This window comes from Neoarius graeffei, chromosome 14 (genome assembly GCF_027579695.1).
Source record: "Neoarius graeffei isolate fNeoGra1 chromosome 14, fNeoGra1.pri, whole genome shotgun sequence".
NCBI classification, from domain to species: Eukaryota; Metazoa; Chordata; class Actinopteri; order Siluriformes; family Ariidae; genus Neoarius; species Neoarius graeffei.
This window is the reverse complement of record NC_083582.1, coordinates 18,370,199-18,395,724: the sequence shown is the minus strand read 5'-3', so window position 1 is coordinate 18,395,724 and position 25,526 is coordinate 18,370,199. Positions and strand designations below refer to the sequence as shown.

The following is a 25,526-nucleotide window of genomic DNA, read 5'->3' as shown; positions in this document are numbered from 1 at the left end:
ACCTCGACTGGCTATCGTAGCCTGCAGAGAATCGGCCGTCAGACATTCTGTCGCATGTCCCAGACCCGGTGAAATGTAACTGAATTGTCTTGGCCAGCCCTAAGGGTCCCATCTGCATCTCATCATTGCTGAGGAGTGTGCTCCCATCACCCAATCAAGCATCCAGCCAGAGCAGGTCATGATATTTTTTACCATATTAACATGCCATTGTTGTGTGTTATGCCTGATGTAAAGACTCTCGTCTCTGCAAGCCTACCACACAGATTTAATACTTGTCATTTTTAGGGCATACCTAACAACCTGTGTTTTCTTTCTCTCTCTCTTCCCCCCCCCCCCCCCCCCCCAATCTGTCCCTCTGAGTTACATGTTGATCCTGGGATTGAGATGCTGGCCTCTTCTGCCCCTCGGACCTGCTTGATCCATCCTGGTGCCCTGTGTCTGGTCGGAGTTTTATCGCACCACTCCTGTGAAGGACAGCCCCATGAGGACAGTTGAGGGTTATACCTGTTAAAACTGTTAATATTATAATCAGGCTGTCTGTTGTTGCCCAAATGAGGATGGGTTCCCTTTTGAGTCTGGTTCCTCTCGAGGTTTCTTCCTCATGTCGTCTGAGGGAGTTTTTCTTTGCCACCGTCACCACAGGCTTGCTCATTGGGGATAGATTAGGGATAAAATTAGCTCATGTTTTAAGTCGTTCAAATTCTGTAAAGCTGCTTTGCGACAATGTTTATTGTTAAAAGCGCTATACAAATAAACTTGATTTGATATTGTACAGCTTGGACCTCAAAACAACTCATGCATATAGCCCTTAAATATGTCCACTTTTCAAATTTGTATATTTTAAATTCTTATTTTTTATTCTATTTATATAACTATTTTCATCTTTTTTTTTAAATTCTTCTATCTTAACTGTTCAAGCACCAACCACCAAAGCAAATTCATTGTATGTGAGAATGTACCTGGCAATAAACTTGATTCTGATTCTGATTCTGATTGGAATTGGAGGGGGAAGCCTTGCATTTGGTACTTCCGGAATCCAGGAGCAAAATGTGGAAGGTGAATACCAGAAAATTCAAAATAAAGATGACTTCTGAGGTAAATAATGCATGTAAACATAACATTTATGCTTTTTAGTAAATAAAATAACCATATTAGAAATGCAGTGGTATTTTAGCAATTAAATCTACAGTGCAGGATTTCAAACAATTAATATATACAGTACCAGTCAAAAGTTTGAACACTCATTCATAGTCATGAGTGTGTCCAAAGTTTTGACTGGTACTGTACATGTTTATTTTAGTATGTCTGGTAATAATAATAATAATAATAATAATAATAATAACCAGTGAACACCTGTAAGACTTAGCAGAAGTGGTGTCAACATAACACTTTAATTTTCATTTAATAGTCATTTAATTTTCAGTCACTCTTTTAGTTTGTGTGGATTTTCATATTATATCAAGATCTCGAGACTCCAGGATTTGTCCTACTGTATTCATGTAAATAGAGGAGACAACAATAAAATTTGACTTTACTTTATGTTTACCCAGTTGTCGAACAGCAGGCCGGCACCTCCAGTTGTTGAGGATGAGGATCTGCAAGGGACAAAGGTCAAAGATCATGGTTCAGGTCTGTTCAGCATGTCCAACTTTGATGCAGACTCCATGGACACAGAGGGAGAAGATGAGAGCGAGGCTGATCCTGACTCTGAAACAGTGCAGGACATTTCTCTCTCTATCCAGGATCCCAGTCCTGTCTCTGCCAACAGAGAGACATCTTTCCCTCAGACTCCACCCAAAACTGATGGAGACTTCCACATACACACTGTACTGTAGGTACACATGCTTTAGTGAACACTGTTCAGCACCTTGCAGCTCATATTTAGATACACACCTTCCAACAGGAAGTGACCATATAAAATCAAAAGATATAGCCATGCGACACAACAATGCTAAATAAAGAGCAGGACCTTGCTGTGAGTCCAAATATTAAAATTGTAACATAGCACGTGAGCATTGTTGGATGTGATCATTGCTTTGAAGGTGCAGTCTGTAACACTGCTTTAAAGATGCCGTTTATAAAATTACTTAAAGGTGCAGTTTGTAAACTCACTTTAAATGTGTAGTTTGTAATATTGCTTAACAATTTTACATGCCACTTTCAAGTTTCAGTTTGTCACATTTGTTTTTCTAGATCTATAATCACAATTATCAACAACAAAGATATCTTGGAAAATGCAGGATTCACATAATCATCATGCAGTGACACAGAGTAGTTTCTAATTTTTGAATGTCACATTTTTCTGGCCCAGAAATTTGCTCCATTTCAAGGTGGAACAGATTTGCACCAGCTCCACCCCTTTTTTATGTAAAAGGCAACTCACAAAGTATACAGCCAGGGGTGAAAGTAAGCCGGTCCTGGCCGGTCCGGCGTACCACTAAAAGATTTGGCCGCACCGGAAAGAAAAATATACTGTCTCTGGAAAAAAAAAGCACTTTCAGCATAACAACACACCTGCTAACGTCAATTTACCAAAAGCAACACGTTTTCCTCAATATACATTGCATATAACTCGTTCTGACCTGTCTCTGAATTATATCTGAAGTGAATTCCTTCCGTGTTTCACTCGACAGACAACGTGCGAGATAGTGCGCGTAGCCCACTGCTTAACCATCTTGCGCCAACGTGCGCAGCTGGTATCCAAAGTGTTTTAGTAGACAGACGTTTGTTGCAAAGTCTCCCAAATAAAAACAGCATATACAGAAACATATGTTGATGTTTCAATATTCTGTGTGCAGTGTTTCGCTGGACAAACAACGAGCGAGCTACAGCGCGCGTACGGCTTAACCAGATCGTGTGCTATAATGTGCGCAGCTGGTAATCAAAGTGTTTTAGCAGACAGACGTTAGTTGCAAAGTCTCCCAAATAAAAAGGCATATAAAGAAACATGTTAATGTTTCATGATAGGCTATTTAAAAATTACTTTGATCAGAATTCGTAAATTGAGTGGAAGTTGAGGCAAAGATTCTAGATTACTGTCTGGTTGGAGCGAGCAGAGTAACTAGGCTACCAATGCATGGCACGCGCACTGAGAACACACGCACTTTCTCAAACGTTCCGACACACCCGTAGGAAAATACAAAGCAGACATCCCAAGTCTCCCGGAAGTTCCGGGAGTCTCCCGCATATTGATAGTGGCTCCCTGATGCCCGCAAATTGGATAATATCTCCCAGAATCTAGAGCAAGCGAGCAAGAGCGTGCACTTGAAACATTAATGTCTGCATCGCGCATATGACGGAGTGTGCGAGGAAGCGCGAGAGAGAGACTGCGTGTGTGCCTGTTAGACAATAATAAATAATTAGCTGTATTTTTCAGCCCTCTCTGCGCGCGCACTATGACTCAAAATAATAGTACCGGCAAGAAATAAAAGTTACTTTCATCCCTGTATACAGCAGAAGGGGTGGGGCCAATGAGGGTAAGAGAAACATATTCAGTGCATTTATTGTAATTTATCTGGCAACCAGCAGAGATCTGAAATTATAAACTGCTGCTTTAATTTCCTCTTGTTAAAAGTTGCTGCTTTAAGTGGCCACTACGAGCAATTTTGGTGATCATTTACAGGTCAAGGATCTCATCCTAGTTACTGTGCTTACTAGAATTTTAAGAAATGTTCAAATGTGTAGAATCTGTTCAAACAAGAATTAATGTTTTGTACCTTTTAAGCATAAAGTGTGTGTTTAGCATTCTTGTGGATTTATGTAGAGCATTTATGTAGAGCATTAGTCTCAGTGCTGTTGAAATCTGGATTCTGATTGGTCAGATAGTATTGATTCATTTTCTAAAACAGCAGCCCTGGCGATAGTGTAGCTGTAAATAGTGCAAAGTTATGATGAACATAAGCACACAAAGTTACTGGTTATAATGAGTTGTTATGAGAAATTGTCTCTCGCAGCATTGATGACTCATCTACATCCTATATTCTGTTCCAGAGACTGCGGTTCTGAGGTCATGGTCTGTCAGTTCAGTAACGATGGAACTCTACTTGCTGTTGGACTCACTGATGGCTCCATCAAGGTTCATCCATATCCTTAAAGGAGATACGCAGAACCTTTATTTTTAAATACATTTGAGTGGATAGTATCTCCATTCTTGACTCTTGTTTGCTGCATAATTGGGAACAAAAAAAAAATTTTCAGAGTTAAAATTGACTGCAGAGCTGCCATTTGAGCTGCCCCGCTGCCCCAGCCAGCCCTGAGTGAGTGACGTCACTGCGGTAACCAGTTTTAAGGTCGAGGCCTTTGACAGCTATAGACAGCTGGAGATTCTTCAAATTTCTCAGATAGTAATACATCTGACTGTAATAGTCCTGAAATTGGAGTGTGTGTACATACTATTGCTATACACATAGAACTGTATCAGTTCAAACCATTGGAAAGTGAATCCAATAGTAACGCATTGGCCATGGAGCAGGGGCGTCACTAGACCCAAGACCATACTGGGGCACAAAAGGGGCACAGGAAATGTATGCGAGCGCGCGAAGCGCGCGAGCTAAAAATTTTGCACTATATTTATATTTATATTTTTTATATAATATATATTACATTTTATGTAATATATATTATATTTTATGTAATATATATTTATATATTTATATTTAGAAACGGCCTGCTTAAAACTAGTCACTAGAGCTGTAAAACTCAAAATGATTACGAGGACACTGAATCCAGGTCAATCATTTAATAATAACAGTATGAATATTTGCAACATTTGTGATAATAGCAATGTAATACTTATACTGTTGGTAATATTGTAAAAGAACATATTAACATACAATACAACACCGCCGAGTTTTTAAACTCAACCAAGAGTACTTAATGGCCAACAGTATTCACACTTGATACCTTTTAAATCACCAAACATATCTTTGTAAGCACACGCATTTTCAGCATTGAACATCTCTAAACACAATCCAAAAGCCTCTAAAAGCACCACTGTGTGTGTGTGTGTGTGTGTGTGTGTGTGTGTGTGTGTGTGTGTTTGTGTGTAGTTGTAGTACAAAAACACAGATAAAGTTGGGCCTCAGTTGGCAAGCAAAACAATCATTTTTTAAGAAGTAATCGGTAACGCCTTGGCTTCATTTTGGCAAAGCAGTCAATCACTTGACAGTGGTTCAACTTAGAGAGTTCCTCTCTCTCAACTGTCAAGATGGCTAGATTATGAAGTCTTTCTTGCCCCATTGTGCTTCTTAGCCAAGTGTGGAGGCGTCTAAGCACACTGAAAGTTCGTTCACATGATGTTACTCATGTCACGCGCACACTTTTTTCACATTGCTTAGTGTGCGCGAGGCCAGCCAAAACTACCAATGTAAAAGCATTGTAGATGGTCTTCTTCGCGCATCGGTTAGCCTACCCCACGTTATGAATTAATTAAATTGCAGCTATTCCCAAGTTTAAAATTCAGAGCGTTTCGTCACTGGATTTTTTTTACTGGGGCACTACAGATCTATACTGGGGCACGTGCCCCAGTAAAATACCCCTGGCGACGCCGATGCCATGGAGGCCCCCACCTTACAAAATAAAGCCAGAGAACAAAGCCGTCTGAGCAATTCCACACAAAACGTCAACTTTATCCTGGAAAATATGTACCAGAATGTCAAGGACATAGTAGCTCATCTGGCCTGCCATCAAAACAGCCATGACTACCAAAACTGAAACGTGACAATGTGAGAGAGAGCGCGTGAGAGAGAACCAACCTCCATGATGAATCGTTTACAACAGGAAGAGAGCAATTCCAGCGTTATGGACGTGACACTTGAACTCAAAATGGCAACAAATGACCCAGTGCATGTTTTATTGTCTCCCAGTATTTAAACAGGTGTTGCATATTTTAAGGCTGTACCATACTGGAGAAGTGATAGAACAAGAACAATTCCCATAGTACATCTAGGGCATGCCAGAAAATGCCAATAAAAGATGCGCTATGGATGTGACAGAAAAAGTATCACTTTTCTTGGGTGACTGTACATTTTTATCAAACTCTGTGAAATTGTAAACCTAATGTCGAAATGGAGATATCCATTTGATAGAGGGGTCCAAGGTGAATATTAAATCTTTGTTTAAAATATTTTGTATTTCATGCAGAGTTTCGGAAGGAAAAGTCAGCGTTATGGATGTGACGAAATTCCGTTATGGATGTGACGTCTAGAGAACTGGATGGAATTGAACTGACAGTCTCATGTGACTCTCATTGAAACAGGATAGGCGTTATAACTTATGCAACATACATGTACATGCATGCATTTTCACTGATAAAACGTAAAAGGCTAATTAAATAATCAGATGAACTGAGACAATCACATTCTGAAGTGAAGTAAATAATCTTATACCGGTAACTTAAATACACAATACAAGTTACATGTATTAATCTAAATGCAGGTAAACGACGAGTGTTGTTGTTGTGATGTAACCAAATGAGAGTCGCATCTTACCCGTCTGTGTTCTCGCTTCTTGAAGGCCGATCTTGTGGCCGATTATTTTGAAACAATCTAACTTTCAGTTCTTCATTCATTCGCTTCTTCCACGTAAAGGCGAGATATTGCTGCTGAGGCAAGCATATCCAGCCGAGAAATCTGACGACTGGTCCACTCATTCTCCATTTTCTCCAGACTGAGTACTCTGCCATTACTGCTCGGCTCACACTCCGGGAGAACTGGTGCAACTGAACTTACTTTCCTTTTCTTGTAGTTTTCTTTCCTTTAATTGTTGGTACTGCATCCTCTTTCAATACTGGCTTATAGCCAACGCTCCTCAACAGATCAGAGGTTTCGTACAAGTCATCAGTAAAATGTGCAGAGCAGAGGAGAGACCACTTCGTAGGTGCCCAATGGGCCTGTGAATTTCTCGCAAAACGTGTCCAAATCTTTGCAGTTTGAACATTCTTGGGCCATGAATGCAACATAAATCCACCTTCTGTTGTGTTGCTGCACCCGCCAGCAACACATCTATGTAACATGGCAGTGAATTAGCTCAAAATGGAAGATCAAAGTTGCAGTTGGCAGACATCCCAAGTCTCCCGGAAGTTCCGGGAGTCTCCCGCATATTGATAGCGACTCCCTGATGCCCGCAAATTACATACAATCTCACGGAATCTAGAGCAAGCTTCATCCCAAACCGACCAGATGCAAACTTGTGTACGTCACAATAACAGGCCCTGTGGTGTGGTGGCACACTATTGAGTAGGGTAGAGTGCGGTTTGGGACGCGGCCAATTTCACAACGCGTATTTCCGGTTTAAGAAAAAAACAAAAACCTAAGTGTATGCGCTTGCCCTCTGGTGGTTCATATGTGTGTGCACGCGCTTGCAATGTAGCGGCGATGGTGCGTGAGGCATGTTTTCTCTCGCCTCTGCGTGCACTGTTTGGCCAAAGCAGTGGACAGGAGAAGAGATGAACCGGCTGCCATCTTCCGCGCGCTTCTCCCTCTAACGATGATTCAGTCAGTCAGTGCATAGCAGCAGGAACGTCATGGCAGAGGCAGAATGCCCCAAGAAACGAAAATATAAGACATATTTTACATCATACTACACAAAAGTTTACCCTTGTCTGATAAGAGCAAGGAATACTCTGGGTGTCCAGATTCAATCAGTAAGGAGCTTAATATATGGCACATTGTAGTTATCATAGTTTATGGGTTGGGGCAGCTAAGTCCCTAAGTCAGGGTGTCAGCTATGAATCTGTGTGAATTCAGGTATTGTTCATCTCCAAAAGGCCACCTCAAAATCCATCAGAATACAGGAAATCACATCAAAATCCCAAATTTTCTGGGAGAGTACCCCCATACCCCCCAGCAATGTATCTGCCCCCCCCCCCAAAAAAAAAAATTCCCCAAAGGGGGGGACCTCCCTGAAATTAATTTTGTCAGGTGGGGATATCTGAGTTAGCTCTGTGTTTCAGTATAGCAAAAATGGTGATGAGGCCGATAGCTTTACCGTGGTGATGTCACAGATGTCAAGGTCATTCACTCAGATTGCTACCTATATGAATCATTTTAATTGTAAAAATTACTATATTAGATTTATTGCTAATGCTTAAAACTATCCCTATGCCATTCTTGAGGTCTCAAGGCATTTATAAACAAAAAGTGAGGCCGTGGTTCTGCGTATCTCCTTTAAACACTTGTGTGGGTCTGTGTGGGTGTGGGTGGGTATGTATGTGCTTGGACTAACAAAGATGAAGATCAGATACACTGAGTGTTAATGTTTGTGTTTAAAGGTCTACAGCACTGATGGAGGGGAACTGCTTCACACTCTGAGAGACCAAGATAGCATTGTCTCCTCTCTGCCTGTCACCAGCCTGTGCTTCACACACACCAGCCAAGAACACAGCATCCTTTTGGCTACCTGTGAGATCAACTTACACACACACACACACACACACACACACACACACACACACACACACACACACACACACACACACCAGCCAAACATATGAACACTCATTATTTGAAGACCTTTTTGTGATACGCAATATGTGTCACAATCTGTAGGTTTGCTAACAAACTGTGAGCAAAACAGTGGTGTTAAATTAAAAAAAAACAAAAAAAGAAAATTGTTTGGGGTGGGACCAAGGGGCATCCCATAATATTGAATTGGGGGGGGACAATAGTTTGCAAAATTACTTCCACATAAAAAGCCAAAAACCCGTGATTGCATAAGTATTCACTGCTGTTGCTGTAAAATATATATCTAATTTGCGTAATGAAGTCAATCTTTGTGTAAATAAAGTGTCACATCCTGTCAATAAGAATACACCTATTCCTTGAAGAACCCAAGGTTTGTTAGAGAGCGTACCAAAACAAACAGTATCACTTGATGTTATGTGGATAAAAGAAACAAAAGCAGCTGAGTCCTGGCCGAAAGGGGCTTGCAGTAGTACATTTCCCGGTACCTACTTGGCAAAATTTTCACTTTTTATTGGACTGTGTTTGTTTGTGTGAACAATGGACATGCGGCCAGCACGACGTTACAACACACCTGTTGTCTACGATCGCAAAACTCTCCTAGCCCTCCGGACTACATCAAGAAATTTCGATCACATATCCCCGGCACTATTGGCTGATGTACCAAAAGAATTGGAAAGAAAGTCACATCGCCCGTGGAGTAAACAGGCCAGATTGCTTCTTCTGACCCCCGGCAAAGGCCAACCAACCCCAAGGAGGAAGCGAGGGAGACGGGGTGGCATTAGGAGGAAACTGCGGCAGAGGAAATTTAGACCAGCATTACCCCCCATGATTCTAGCGAACCTACGGTCCATACAAAACAAGATTGACGAAATAAGAACATACGCCAAGTACTCTTTTGAATTCCGTGAAGCGGCCCTGCTTTGCATTACTGAAACTTGGCTGCACGCTGGTGTACCAGACTCCCTCTATAATATTGAAGGGTTTTCACTCATTCGCACAGACAGAAATGAAAACTCAGGGAAAGCTAGAGGGGGCGGTGTCTGCGCATACATCAATGAACGGTGGTGCCGTCAGTACTCAGTAAAACAGATAACTTGTAACAGTGACTTTGAACTGTTGGCTATGGGGCTAAGACCTTTTTACCTCCCACGGGAATTTGGCTGCATCTTGCTATTTGTTGTTTATGTTCCACCCAGCAGCAAAATGCACCATGCTGCAGCTACAATAGCAGATAGTGTGTGCAATCTGCAGCAACAGTTTCCTGAAGCCCCTGCCATTATCTTAGGTGATCTGAACACTTGTAGCCTGGAGAAAGCTCTGCCAGGGTTTCATCCAGGGGTGATTTCTCAGAGACAACAAGGGAAGCCGAACTTCCCCTAAAATTCTCTCCCCAAACTGCGGCGTCTACGACGTTGAATTCTCATTAAAACAATAACTTGCGTAACATAATATATGCCCAAGATTGTATTTACGTTCATAACTATCCCTATGTCATCCTGTAACTTATTTGAGTGATGTCTGACGAACTTGCAGTTCGCTACAAGAATCACCTTTGCTGCCAGGCTGTAACCTTTCTTATTTCAATGGGCTCTATGGACTGTCAGCTGGGTATCCGTTGCAGTCTATGAGACGGCTCTGAACAGCCAATTTCGGCTAGTTGTTATTGGTTAAAATCAACAAAATCGTCACTTCCGGGGAAGCCGGGTATCTCTGGGGGTAAACAAGACATTGGGAGGGCCAGAAGCCGGCCAGAAGCTGGGCTGATAAAGGATTATTGGAGGTGGTGTTTGAAAGACATGAGGAGGGTGGTCGCTGTACTTCGGCGTCGGCGAGGAACACGGTAAGCATGATCAGTCAGTCCCTAGCGGATGTCGAGAAAGTGTAGTCATGTGCCAAAGTGCTGTCCGAATTTCTTTTCATATAAACATTTCTTCTCATTGATGTCTCTGTACATTACTCTGTAAATAAATGTAAATATTACTTGTTGTGCTCCGTTAACTTTCATCCATTCTATCAGTTTGATCATTCGTGAATTCACTCGTTTATTTCATTTGTAGTTCAATCAATGTGGTTGTAGGCTAGCTTGAGCCTTATTGGGATCTGCAGTGCTAGCTGCTAACAGCTGGTATCTATCTGCTATAATGGCAAACGTTGTGGACATGCTTTTGTCAAAACGTTTTGACACACTGCCATATGAGGAGAAAGTGAGAATTAAAGAGCAAGGCAGACCAAAGCCCAAGCTTAATCTCATTCAAAAATCAGCAGGTCATAACAGGTCTTTTCAGGTGTCTTGGTATGAAAATGTGAACTGGTTGACTGGGTCTCCTGTGACTAATAAAATGTACTGTTGGCCATGTCTTTTGATGAAGCCCTCTCAGGGAAATTTAGTTTGGTCAAAAGATGGGTTTGGGGACTTGGTGAATTTCAAAAGGGCTTGCAAAAGGCATGAAATGAGCAATGAGCATGTCACTTCATGTGCAAGACTTAGCTGTCTGGGGTCACAGACCATTTTCTGGAAAAGGAGCGGAGGGCAGAATTTGTGTATAAATAGTGTGCATCATATAATGTTCATGAATCTGAAGTGTGTATATTGTTCAGTAATGTTAAGATAATGGTGGGCTCTGTGTTATAGGTTATACCTGGGTATAATATTCAATATAATATTCAAGGTTCTGTGTGTTGCATAGCCTACCTGGTTATGAATTTCCAGACTGTGTTGCAGAAGATGTTCAAGGATGTGTTGCACAGCTGGGTGTTGTGTTAAAGACTCTGTGTTGCATATCAGGGTATGATGTTCAAGGCTCTTCGTTGAATAGCCAGTGATTTTTGGATGTTTGATATTTTTGATTAAGGATATGAGGCAGTAGCCTGGCAAGCCAGACTATAACATGAAATGTACAAGCAAAAATACTTTCTGCCACTAGGTGGGGTTGTCTAGTTCACTATGCTAATGGGGCACACCTTTCTATGCTTTGATATCCGGCCTACAGGTTTTACGATGAATGCGTAAAATGGGCTTCCCCTGTTTTAAAAAACAGCAACCGCCACTGGTTTCATCAGGTCATTAAGTGCAAAACAAGGAAGGAAAATTTATTGGACAAATGTTACATAAACATAAGCAATGCATATACATCTAGAAGTAAACCACCAGTGGCAAACTCTGATCACAATGATCCAATTTATTGGACTAAACTGAAAAGCTGTAAGCCTCAGAAAAAATTGATACCAGTGTGGACTAAAGACAACAAAGAAACACTGGGTGCTTGTTTTGATCGCACTGACTGGGAGGTGCTAAGGGAAAACACTCTGGACTCAGCTTGCACTGTTACAACAGATTACATAAACTTCTGTGTTGAATCCATAATCCCAACGAAAACTGTCAAGGTGTACCCCAACAATAAAATATATATAACGAAGGACATTAAAGGTCCCATGGCATGAAATTTTCACTTTCTGAGGTTTTTTAACGTTAAAAGGAGTTCCTCTGACCTTCTTAAGTCACCCCAGTGGCTAGAAATTTCATAATGTGTAAACCAAACTATGCCCAACATTTGAGAATGGCGCATCAAAACGGCGCGTTGATAAGCTCTTCCCTTTACTACGTCAGCAAGGGAGATGATCCCCACGCCCCCCCTCTGGATTCCCACCCACTGTATGGATTGCCCGCCCAGTTGTAGTGAGGAGACCATAGAGGACACAACAACATGGCATCACCTAAGCGAGCGAAACATGGAAATTGCGGAAATTGTGTTGTCATGGATGTGACAACACAGAAAAGAGTCTGTTTTTACTGCCGACGGGAGAGCCCCTGAAGACACAGTGGCTTAATTTTATTTACTTGAATAATATGCCGTCGAGTCTACCTAAGACGGTGTATGTTTGTCGGAAGCATTTTCCTGAGGAATGTTTCCACAACTTGGGACAGTACAGGGCAGGTTTTGCACATCAACTGTCACTGAAGCCTGGGTCCGTACCAAGCATCCCTGCCTCATCAGCAACAAACACCGAACAAGTAAGTGTATAACTGGTCGTTTTGCCGTGTTTTAAAATCGGTGCGTTAGCCTAGCAATGGCTACATTAGCTGTGCAGCTAACTGCTTCCTGCAGTTAGCCAGGTAATCTGCGCTACAGAACTAAAGAGCATGCAGCATGCTCTGTTAAACTGAGTTTAGTCTGGAAATTGACTGTAACTTATGAGCTTATGTTTGACTATTGCTCCACAATGCATGTCTTCTGTTGGATAAGCGATATGTTGCTGTAGTTGCTGCTTCTATCCTCTTTGGTTATGGAGTGTGTGTTCAAGCCTAGGGTATTATACGTTCGTAAACTACCACTCCGAACACTCTCACTCTCTGTTCTCTGTGTCACGTTGAGTTTACGAAAGGAGTCCGAGGGAGAACGGGGTTTTGTCTTAGCAGCGTGGCTACAGGCGCTAATAGCAGCGAGTATGTGTGTGCGCAGCTTGGGGAAGCCCCTCCCCCCATGGCCTGCCCCCACCCTCTACCCTTCCCCGCCTCCTGCTTCTCATTAGCAAAACGACACACTGGGAAAAGCGCTGAAATGGGGCTTTCTCCCAGGAGGCTATATTTACGTGCCGAGGGTTCATTTCGAGAAAGGCTGCGGATATAACATCCGGAAGCCTCCACGAGCCCGTTTAAAGCATCAACAAACCACCATGCCATGGGACCTTTAAACAAATAATGAATGAAAGGAAATTGGCTTTCAAACAAAACAATACCCAGGAACTGAGGAGGAAAGACAAGGAACTTAGGGGGAGGATAAGGAAGGCAAAGGACACACACAGAAAACATCTGGAGGAACTGTTTAAGACCAATGATTCAAGGAAAATGTGGAGTGTCATGAAAAACATGGCAGGGATGCCAAGCAAACAATGCAAGCCCTTTACAACAACTGATGAGCTGGTGTCTGCTGTGGAGTTGAACTCTTTTTTTTCACTAGGTTTGAAGTGCCCGGGACTGAGGAAAGCTGCACAGACATCCTTAAGTCAGTCACTGTACACCCAGATGACAGAGTACACAGGGTACACAGAGTACAGCAGGTGGCCCAAGCGTTCTGACATCTTAACGCACGGAAGTCTAAGGGCCCAGATAACATCACAGCCTCTGTTCTGAAGACGTACAGCAAAGAGCTGGCCCCTGCGTGGCAGCCCATCTTCCAACAATCACTGGATACACACACTGTCCCCACTGCTTGGAAAACGTCACATGTGATCCCACTTCCAAAGAAAACGTGCCCAAAGGAGTGCAACGATTTCAGACCTGTGGCTCTGACGTCCATTCTGATGAAGTCACTGGAACGAATCATTTGCCCCTTGCTCTCCAGGTCAGTGCAGAGCAAATTGGACCAATATCAGTTTGCCTACAAGTGTGGCCGCAATACTGAAGATGCCATTGCTACTCTTACACACATTGTTTTAAAACACTTGGACTCACCAAATCACAAACCATATGCCAGAGCACTGTTTATTGACTACTCCTCTGCTTTCAATACCATCAGACCGGATTTACTTCTCTCAAAAATGCAGCAGCTAGACATTAATCCTTATCTTATTCATTGGTACCACTCTTTCCTAATCCATAGCCAACAGCTGGTCAGAATCAACAACACGCTCTCCCCTGTGGTCACAACGAGCAGTGGAGCACCACAAAGATGCGTGAGCTCTCCTCTGCTCTTCACAATTTACACCAACGACTGTACCATCAATACCCCCGACCAGTATCTCATCAAATTCTCTGATGATACGGTACTGGTGGCATTGATGACAGAGGAGATGCAGCCTGACCTCTACTATGAGAGTGTGAGAAGAGTGGTCCAATGGGGTGAGCAGAATGCCCTCACTTTGAATCCCATCAAAACGGAGGAGGTCATTTTTGGCACAGTTCAACATACACCAGCCCCAGTCATAATTCAGGACAAACCCATAACACAGTCGGCATTTTTTTAAATATCTAGGAGTATATGTGGACAGTGTCTTCTCCTGGTCACAGCATGTGGACTCCATTTGCAGCAAAGTTCAGCAGAGAATATACTTTCTAAGAAGACTGAGATCCTTTGGCGCCAGCAAGGAGATCTTACATCAATTCTTCACATCCACAATACAAAGCATTTTACAATATGGGGGGGCAGTCTGGTTCTGTGGCCTCTCAATCCAACTAAAAAACAGGATACTCAGACTTCTGAATATTTGTTCAAAACTGGTAGGCCACACTTTGGAGGGAAATTTCTTGGACAGTTGCACTAAACACACACTCAGGATGGCGGACAAGATTGCTCTGGACCCTTCCCATATGCTGAATCAGGAGTACGAGCTCCTCCCTTCTGGAAGACGTTTCAGAATGCCTAGCTGCCGAAGAAACAAATATAAACACTCTTTTCTCCCTCATTCTATATCACTGCTCAACCAAAGGAGAACAAAATAGCCCTCACATACATTTATATGGAATACATATTTCATTCAATATTATATTACACATCCCAGGAACATTTAAGGTTTTTAATTTATTGGACTGTGCTGCCTTAACAGCTTATGGACCTAGATGCATGACCGGACTCTGTAGGCTATATTGTGTTTTTTATGTGTCTTTTACTGTGCGTGGATTGTGGATTGTGGAGAAGTGCAATGCAAGACAAATTTCTGTGCAAACAGACATTAAAGTATTATCTTATCTTATGAAGACTGTCAAAACAAGTACAGGACAGTTCTGAAAAATAAACAAGTTTGATCACAATCTTTGAACATTCTATGTATGTGTAAGAATTTTAGTTTAAAACATTCAAAAAATTAACTAAAATTATCAACAGAACGTGACAAAATAACAGTTTTGACATTGTCAAGTACATTGACATTTACTAGCCACTTTAATAGGAACTTGCTCTTGATTCTAAGATGCCTGTTATTGGCTAGCAGGAGTTGGTCTGCTGTTGCATGTTGAGATGCTTTTCTGCTCACCACGGTTGTAAAGAGTGATTACAAGTTACTGTATCCTTCCTGGCAGCTGAAATTAATCTGGCCATTTTCCTCTGACCTCTCTTATCAACAAGACATTTTGTTTCCACCCACAAAACTGTTGCTTACTCAATGTTTTTTGTTTTTCACACCATTCTGTGTAAACTCTAGAGACTTGTGTGTAAAAACCCCAGGAGATCAGCAGTTTCTAAAATACTCAAACCAGTCCATTTAGCACCAACACCCATGCCACCATGAAAGTCACAGAGATCACAATTTTTCCCATTCTGATGTTTGTAGTGAACATTAATTGAAGCTCTGGATTTGTATCTGCATGATTTTATGCACTGTGCTGCTGTCAAGGGATTGGCTGATTAGAGAACTACATAAAACAGCGGGTGGCTGGGTGTTCCTAATAAAGTGGCCAGTGAGTGTATGTATCGTGTTGCAGAGATCAATTTAGAGCCACCAATTAGCCTAACCTGCATGTCTTTGGACTGTGGGGGAAACTGGAGCACCCAGAGGAAACCCACACAGACACGAGGAGAACATGCAAACTCCACACAGAAAGGCTCCCGTCGGCCACTGGGCTTGAACCCAGAACCTTCTTGCTGTAAGGCGACAGTGCTACAGTGCAACTACAGCACCATGCTGCCCCTCAAGAGACAATAGTAAGTCACTATAGTGTCCAGTCTGCCCTCAGTCCAACATGAGAGGACAATAAGAATGCTCGTAAAATCATCGTATGCGGAAGTCACTGTTGGTGACATACATATTAGCCTCTGAGCTATGGTTTTTTTTAACAGACGGATGAAAATTAAGGAAAAGAGAAGCAAATGAATCACTGCAGTTTGCAGAAACAACTGGAATCCAGGCACTGCAATGTCAATTTGCGGTGACCATTTTTGTGTTGATATGTTCTATTTTTAGAGAAAACAAACTGGGACTTTACCAAGAGAAACTGAATTGCAATATCAAGCAATACTATTTGGACAAACTAATCACAAAACAACATCCAAAAACTGGATTACAGACCCTCCACTCACATACCTGGACGTTGTAGACCATCTTATTTTTGGACTGAGTGCATGCACTTTTTGTGAGTTTAAAAGTTACAAAAAGTTAAGAACCTCATGAAAAGTTTTGCAGCGGCTGGGTGCAAGATCTGCTAATGCTCACAAACTGGCAGACTGCAAGGGCATAGTCATAATGGCAAAGCTAAAGTGGCACTCCTCTTTTTGGCTCAATTATTAAACCAAACAAAATTCAATTATCAACACCTTAACGACCTTTTGGCCATTGCAAAAGCAGAAAAAAACTTTCAATACATAAATTGTGCATGAACAATTACTCAAACTTCCCACTGGAAAAAAAAAAAGTTGATTCCTGATTACTTAGTGTATCAGATCACATGCCACCATTCCACAATTATTGACACCTTTGTCCACAGTTATCTGTTCCACAGTTATCTGTTCCACAATTATCGACAACCAGATGATTATTTATAAAAAATTTAATTGGTATGTGGTATTAAGTTAACAAAACATAATTTTTATTTAAAATTTGTTTTACATGGACTTATATTTAGTACAAAATACCTTTGAGATATATGTTGGTGCTTATGTAAATGAGAAAGTAATTCTATTGTTTGTAAACAAATGAACTGATAATGTTTAACCTGTGTCAGAAAATCTTTTTATTCCACTTTCTACCCACTTTCTAAGTATTTTCGTAGATCACATTTTGTTAATCATTCATTGTTGTTTGTTTAGTTGTGTAGTTTACTAATAAATGTCAACAGGCAATTGACATTGTAACCAAATTAAAATCCAGGTCAAAATTCGCATGTCATTCCTCAAACCAAAACTTGATATTTTTACATCTAAAAATATAAAATGTCTACTAATATTGTAATATGTGGTAGATATTTACAACAAACTGCAAAAAAAATAATAATAATAATAATTGAATGGAATAGAAAAATCTGAATATTTCAAGCATGTGATTTTTTTTTTTTTAAATATGCTAGGAATTTAATTCTGGTCTAATTCTATTTTTATTGTAATAGGATTCCAAATACTCTGTAAAGCATTCCATTCTGTTATGAATCAGAAAAAAATTATTATAAATCACATCACTTATTTTTTTTAAAAGTACTTCATCTACATCAACAATGTTGCACAAAGATCATAACAGTTGTAAATGTCACTTAATTCCACAGGGTGTTGATAACGGTGGACACCGGTGAAAGTGATCACTATTACAGACACATTCACATGCCTTCTCAAACATGCGTTTAGATACAAAATGGCAACTGTCAAATGAAAGAGTAAGAAACAAAGTAGCTTTCAACAAGGATATCATGAAATATCTGTGAATTTGATAAGTAAAAACATGTCCATGATCTTTCCACCATGCTTATCTGTGATGTTAACGTATTATAATATACACTGGAGATCAAAATTAGAGAACAACTTATAAAAACTTGAATAATTTTGAAATAATACCATCTTCACTGCTCAACAGTTTAAGGACATTTTGTTGTGTCTATACCATGCTACAACAACACTTTTTCACAAAATGGATAACACATTTCAACAAAAAACCTGCATTTTGCAAAAAATGCACTGATCAAAATTAGAGAACACTTTCAGGTGCCTCCCACTTAATGGTGCTAATCTAGCACATGGTGCTAATTTCCTTGATTATCAGTCAACCCCTATTTAAGTGGCATTCTAACTGCCAGTTTCATTGACTTTGCAAGATGGTGGGTCGTTCTAAAGTGACTGAAAGCCTCCGGCAGCAGGTTGTCCAGATGAAAACCAAAGGGATGACCCTATCAGCCATAGCAAGACAAGTTGATCGTTCCAAATCTGTGATTTCAAGAATATTGAATCTTTACAAAACTACAAACTCATTCAAGTCGCCCAAGAAGGCTGGTCGTCCACGGAAGACAAATGCAAGAGAGGACAGGTCACTGCGAAGGATGTCAATGGGTAATCGTTTCCATACTGCAGGTGGAATTGCTCGCCAGTTCAGTGCTGAACATGGTAAGGATCTGTCTCGCCATACAGTGGCTCGCCGTTTAAGAGCATTTGGACTGAAGGCCCACACTGCAGTGACCAAACCTCTCATTAGCAAAAAAAAATCAAAAAGCTAGACTGAGCTTTGCTGAGGAGCATGTTGTGTGGACAGAGGAGACCTGGTCCAGGGTTCACTTCAGTGATGAAAGCAAATTTAATTTATTTGGGTCTGATGGGAAGCATTATGTTCGGCGACACATTGGAGAAAGACTAAACCCAAAGTGTGTAAAGAAGTCAGTGAAAGGTGGAGGAGGAAGTGTCATGGTTTGGGGCATGTTTTCTGCTGCGGGAGTTGGGCCTCTTGTACAGCTACATGGCCGAGTGAATGCAAATGTGTATCAGAACCTTCTTCAACAGCACATGGTTCCTTACTTGCGTTCATCGCCCAATCAGCCTGCAGTCTTTATGCAGGACAATGCTCCATGTCACACAGCAAAACGGGTAAAGAATTTCCTTGAAGGTGAAAACATTGAATTAATGGCATGGCCTGCCCAGAGTCCTGATCTCAACCCAATAGAGAACCTCTGGAAAATCCTTGGTGACAAAGTTATGGTCAAGAAACCCTCTACAATCACCGAACTGTGGAGGAGGCTGGAAGAAGAATGGACCAAAATCACACCAGAGCAGTGTGAGAGACTAGTGCTATCCTGTGGCCGCAGATTTGCTGAAGTCATTCACAGCAGAGGCCTGTACACTTCTTACTAATTGCTGACTGTTGTAACCTTCAGATTTTTGTTCCAGATTGTTGTTCTCTAATTTTGATCAGTGTGTTCTCTAATTTTGATCAGTGTGTTCTCTAATTTTGATCAGTGCGTTTTCTGAAAAATATTTTTTTTTGTGAAATGCCTTTAGTCATTTTGTGAAAAAAATGTTGTTGAACCATGATATGGACACAATAAAATGTCATTTAACTGTTGAGCAGTGAAGATGGTATTATTTCAAAATTATTCAAGTTTTTATAAGTTGTTCTCTAATTTTGATCTCCAGTGTATATAATATTTGTGTGTATCAGTGTTGGGAGTAACGCGTTACAAAAGTAACGAATTACTCTAATGCATTGCTTTTTGCAGTAACGCGGTAATGTAAGGCATTACAGAAAGAAAATTGGTAATATTTTACTCAGTACAAATGTCAGTAACGCGCGTTACAATGCATTTTTAACCTGGAATGAAGTGGTGTTTTTTTTTTCCTTCATACAAATTCGCCAAAATCACGCGAGATCAGCAGAGGTGAAACGTCCGCGCAAAATGTTTCACTTCCTTTTCCTTTAGGCTAGTCAGACAGGAGAGAGAGATGAGTGAACCTGCAGCTGATCTAATGTCGGATAGCACATTCTCCAGATGGGTATACACCCATTACTTTAAGTTTGTGAAAAATAAGGATGTGAAGAACATCGTAGTCAAATGTACTTTGTGTGCTAAACCTAAAGAACTGTCCACTTCCCGAAATAGCACCAGTAATTTAACTAAGCATTTACAGAGGTGCCATAGTAACATGAAGTTAGCAAGGAAGCAAGCGGAGGATGAGAGTGGCGATAAAATCACAAAGCAGCCAAAATTAACGTTCTGCCGCTCTGAGATGCTACTTCAGCCTCAAGAGGTTAGGAGACTTGTGGCAGAGTATGTTGTTGAAGATATGCTGACAGTTTGTTTACATTTTTGTCCTGTATAACTGAGTTTTTTTTTCTGGTCGGAAGTCAGACTAAAGTGATTGAGCTGCCTTTCCTTCGAGGGCTAATATGCCTAAGCACTTCAATATCATTAAAAGCACTTTGATTTTGTTATTTCTAATTCCGTTTTTCGAAATGTGACTGGGTAGCCTCATATAGCTAATAGTCATTGTCTAGCTGTGATTTAAAAGGCTTGTGTTTTTTTTCAGGCCAGTTTTATTGTAGGCTATGATTTGCCATAATATGTTCATTTTTGTTAAATTTCTGAAATGGAGTCATATCCGTTAGGGCTAATCTTTTTTTTTTAATGAAGCATAAACTATGCTTAATGCTGTAAACTTGAAAACAATAAAGGCATAGGAATGCTAATTTTGTATCCTGTCATATCTTTAGACATTACAATACAGTTCAATTAATGTTAATATGAAAAGGCCTAAAGTTACAGTATTTCTATCACAATTTGCCAGACTTTCACCTTTTGTTTGTTCTTGCGATGATTGTTCCTTGTATTGTGCCATGAGCCATCACTGTGGCTATTATATTCTAGTGTTTTTAACCATAAGCCTAGCTCAGTCAGATACCACATCACCTTCCACTGGATGTGTGATGAGCTAATTGAGCATCTTGAGCTACATTTAGATTGCCAAATCCATACTTCCAGTTATTTTGGTGAGAGTAACTTAAAAGTAATGCAATAGTAGTGTAATGCCTTGCATTTTAAATACAGTAATATTGTAATGTAACTAACTACTTTAAAATGACAGTAACAAGTAATAAATAATGCAAAACAGTTTTGAAGTAACTTGCCCAACACTGGTGTGTACAACCCCGATTCCAAAAAAGTTGGGACAAAGTACAAATTGTAAATAAAAACGGAATGCAATGATGTGGAAGTTTCAAAATTCCATATTTTATTCAGAATAGAACATAGATGACATATCAAATGTTTAAACTGAGAAAATGTATCATTTAAAGAGAAAAATTAGGTGATTTTAAATTTCATGACAACAACACATCTCAAAAAAGTTGGGACAAGGCCATGTTTCCCACTGTGAGACATCCCCTTTTCTCTTTACAACAGTCTGTAAACGTCTGGGGACTGAGGAGACAAGTTGCTCAAGTTTAGGGATAGGAATGTTAACCCATTCTTGTCTAATGTAGGATTCTAGTTGCTCAACTGTCTTAGGTCTTTTTTGTCGTATCTTCCGTTTTATGATGCGCCAAATGTTTCCTATGGGTGAAAGATCTGGACTGCAGGCTGGCCAGTTCAGTACCCGGACCCTTCTTCTACGCAGCCATGATGCTGTAATTGATGCAGTATGTGGTTTGGCATCATCATGTTGGAAAATGCAAGGTCTTCCCTGAAAGAGACGTCGTCTGGACGGGAGCATATGTTGCTCTAGAACCTGGATATACCTTTCAGCATTGATGGTGTCTTTCCAGATGTGTAAGCTGCCCATGCCACACGCACTAATGCAACCCCATACCATCAGAGATGCAGGCTTCTGAACTGAGCGCTGATAACAACTCGGGTCGTCCTTCTCCTCTTTAGTCCGAATGACACGGCGTCCCTGATTTCCATAAAGAACTTCACATTTTGATTCGTCTGACCACAGAACAGTTTTCCACTTTGCCACAGTCCATTTTAAATGAGCCTTGGCCCAGAGAAGACGTCTGCGCTTCTGGATCGTGTTTAGATACGGCTTCTTCTTTGAACTATAGAGTTTTAGCTGGCAACGGCGGATGGCACGGTGAATTGTGTTCACAGATAATGTTCTCTGGAAATATTCCTGAGCCCATTTTGCGATTTCCAATACAGAAGCATGCCTGTATGTGATGCAGTGGCATCTAAGGGCCCGAAGATCACGGGCACACAGTATGGTTTTCCGGCCTTGACCCTTACGCACAGAGATTCTTCCAGATTCTCTGAATCTTTTGATGATATTATGCACTGTAGATGACGATATGTTCAAACTCTTTGCAATTTTACACTGTCGAACTCCTTTCTGATATTGCTCCACTATTTGTCGGCACAGAATTAGGGGGATTGGTGATCCTCTTCCCATCTTTACTTCTGAGAGCCGCTGCCACTCCAAGATGCTCTTTTTATACCCAGTCATGTTAATGACCTATTGCCAATTGACCTAATGAGTTGCAATTTGGTCCTCCAGCTGTTCCTTTTTTGTACCTTTAACTTTTCCAGCCTCTTATTGCCCCTGTCCCAACTTTTTTGAGATGTGTTGCTGTCATGAAATTTCAAATGAGCCAGTATTTGGCATGAAATTTCAAAATGTCTCACTTTTGACATTTGATATGTTGTCTATGTTCTACTGTGAATACAATATCAGTTTTTGAGATTTGTAAATTATTGCATTCCATTTTTATTTACAATTTGTACTTTGTCCCAACTTTTTTGGAATCGGGGTTGTATTTGTTAAGCATAGAATTCAGGATTATGATTGTATTGTAACGTACCCATAATAACAGTATGACATGCATTTCAGATGCCAGTGGGTGCATGAGGTGCTGGTACGTTTCGGGCCGGCAATGTATGTGGTGGCTGAAAGAAACAAGGCATAATGGAGAAAATGAAGAAGGAATGCAGAGGCAGGCCCTTTGTCTGTCCATTTCTCCCTCAGGCAAGCAAGCAGTGACTGGTGGCTCTGATGCAGCTATCTGTCTGTACGATCTCAACACGCACCAGAGAATACAGAACCACACTGCCAGGTACAATATGAAAACCCAGTTTTCCATTATGTCGTACGCCATGCATTTACCATACATTGTTTGACTTTATGTCTCTTTGCCAAGAATTATATCCTGTTTGTGAAGCTTCATTTTCTCAACTTTTCTCAGTTCGATGAGGACGGTTATGGATGGCCACAGCTCACGCATCTTTGCTGTGACGTTTCATCCTGCGAGAGAGACAGAGTTCATTTCAGGAGGCTGGGACAACACAATTCAAGTGAATTATCATTTCTTTTACAATAATATTAACACTCACAGTATAGTGTCTTATAATAAAACTCTGTAATCAGTAATATAAATCACATTGTGTTTTTTTTTTCTTTTTTTTTCTTTTTTTTTAGTTCTGGGACACTAGACAGCACCATGCAGTCAGGTACGGTAGTTATATTCAAGTTAATATATATGTAGGAATCAGAGCAGATGGGTGGAGCACAGAAGCACGGCAGGCCAGAACTGAGTTGTCAAAACTCTTTTTATTTATAGCTTTTCAGCTTTTTACCACTCTCCCAGCCACACACGCATGCACACACACAAGTCTTCTGGTTGGGGAGAGAGCTCCCTTCCTCTGCTGTCTCTCTCTCCTTTCATGGGGCGTGGTCACTGGGGAAGACACACAAACACAGATTAACTAACATCAGGTGCAGCGATTCTGCCACTTACCTTCCCTGATTCCGCCCTCCATTCACAGACCAACGCTTGACCACGCCCCCGCTGCCACATACCCCCACCGCCCGACTCAGGCCGGGGAGCCGTCCGGCCTGCATATGACTCCCCCCCCCCCCCCCCCCCCGCCCCCTTGACGGGAGAGGAAATCCGCCACGACCATCTGCGCCCCCGGCCTGTGGACCACCTTGAACTTAAACGGCTGGAGTGTCAGATACCAATGGGTGATCCGCTCATTGGCATCCTTCATGCGGTGGAGCCACTGGTGGGGCGTGTGGTCCAAACAGAGGGTGAAAGGGTGTCCCAGTAGGTAGTAGCGGAGGGCGAGGACCGCCCACTTGATGGCAAGGCACTCCTTCTCTATGGTGCTGTAGCGGCCCTCACGCACCGACAGCTTCCTGCTGATGTACAGCACTGGACGATCCTCCCCCTCCAGGGACAGAACAGCCCCCAGCCCTCTGTCCGACGCGTCCATCTGCAAAATAAAGGGGAGAGAAAAGTCAGGGGAGTGTAACAGTGGCCCCCACACAGTGCAGTCTTTACCTTAGAGAAAGCCCGCTGGCACTGCTCTGTCCACTGGACCGGATCTGGTGCCCCCTTTTTAGTGAGATCAGTCAGCGGGCTGGTGACATCTGAATAATTAGGTATAAACCTACGATAGTAGCCAGCCAGCCCCAGGAACTGTCTCACCCCCTTTTTGATCTTGGGCCTCGGGCAGGCCGCAATTGCTACTGTCTTATTAATTTGGGGACGCACCTGCCCATTGCCCAAGTAGAAGCCCAGATACCGTACTTCCACCCGCCCAATCGCACACTTCTTCAGGTTGGCTGTGAGACTCGCTCACCTCAGCGACCTAAGGACGGCCCTCAGGTGTTCTCAATGCCACGACCAGTCATTACTATAGATTATAATATCGTCCAGGTATGCGGCCGCATAGGTGGCATGGGGGCGGAGGACCCTATCCATAAGCCGCTGGAACGTGGCGGGCGCTCCAAACAGCCCAAAAGGAAGTGTGACAAACTGGTGTAAGCCAAATGGTTTGGAAAAGGCCGTTTTCTCTCGGGATAATGGAGTCAAGGGGATCTGCCAGTATCCCTTTGTCAAATCCAGTGTCGAATAAAAACGAGCCGTTCCTAGTCAATCAAGCAACTCGTCAATATGAGGCATTGGGTACGCATCGAATTTAGACACCGCGTTAACTTTTCTATAGTCCACACAGACCTGGACCGACCCGTCGGCCTTGGAAACCAAGACCACCGGTCTGCTCCAGTCACTGTGGGACTCCTCGACGATGCCCATGTCGAGCATGGCCTCGAGTTCTTCCCGAACCGCCCCCAGGGGCGTCTCAATGTGGTGTTCTATGAGGCGGGTGCGGCCAGGCATGGGCGAGAACACATCAGAAGATTCTGTCTGCAACTGGGCAACCTCCGTGAGTTGGGTCGGGGAGAGGTGGTCTCTACAGGGGACCGGAGTGGTAGTCAATGTTCCCTTTTGAACCTCCGGCCCCAGCTCCGCCTTCTCTGGAACCAATGACACCAACGCCAAGGGGACCTCCTCGTTCCAAAGTTTTAGCAGATTGAGGTGGTAAATCTGTAACGCCCCACCCCTGTCCGTTCACTGCACCTCATAGTCGACGTCCCCGACTCGCCGTGTGACCTCAAAGGATCCTTGCCACTTGGCGATCAATTTGGAGCTTGACGTGGGCAACAGCACGAGTACTTTATCTCCCAGTGCGAACTCCCTAAGGCGCGTGCCCCTATCATACAGGCAGATTTGCCGTTCTTGGGCCTGCTGCAAATTCTCCTGGGTTAGGTGGGTTGTGTGGAGTTTTGCGCGCAGGTTGATAACGTATTGAACTTCGTTTTTGCTTGTTGAAGATCCCTCCTCCCAATCTGCCTGCAGTACATCTAGAATGCCCTGCAGCTTACGCCCATA

At 42.1% G+C, this 25,526-nt stretch overlaps 1 protein-coding gene across 2 annotated transcripts in view; it reads left to right on the top strand.

The window, feature by feature from the left end:
• The first annotated feature begins 369 nt into the window (after positions 1–369).
• The window catches only part of LOC132898023 (WD repeat-containing protein 38-like), an 83,485-nt gene continuing 58,328 nt past the window's right edge, over positions 370–25,526 (top strand). For both annotated transcript variants that reach the window (XM_060939374.1, XM_060939373.1), the window contains exons 1-7: positions 370–1,095; positions 1,551–1,831; positions 3,991–4,075; positions 8,270–8,399; positions 22,685–22,907; positions 23,037–23,145; positions 23,270–23,301. In XM_060939374.1, the coding sequence (XP_060795357.1) occupies positions 1,048–1,095; positions 1,551–1,831; positions 3,991–4,075; positions 8,270–8,399; positions 22,685–22,907; positions 23,037–23,145; positions 23,270–23,301 (908 nt within the window). In that variant the 5' untranslated portion in view covers positions 370–1,047. The remainder of the gene's footprint in view (positions 1,096–1,550; positions 1,832–3,990; positions 4,076–8,269; positions 8,400–22,684; positions 22,908–23,036; positions 23,146–23,269; positions 23,302–25,526) is intronic.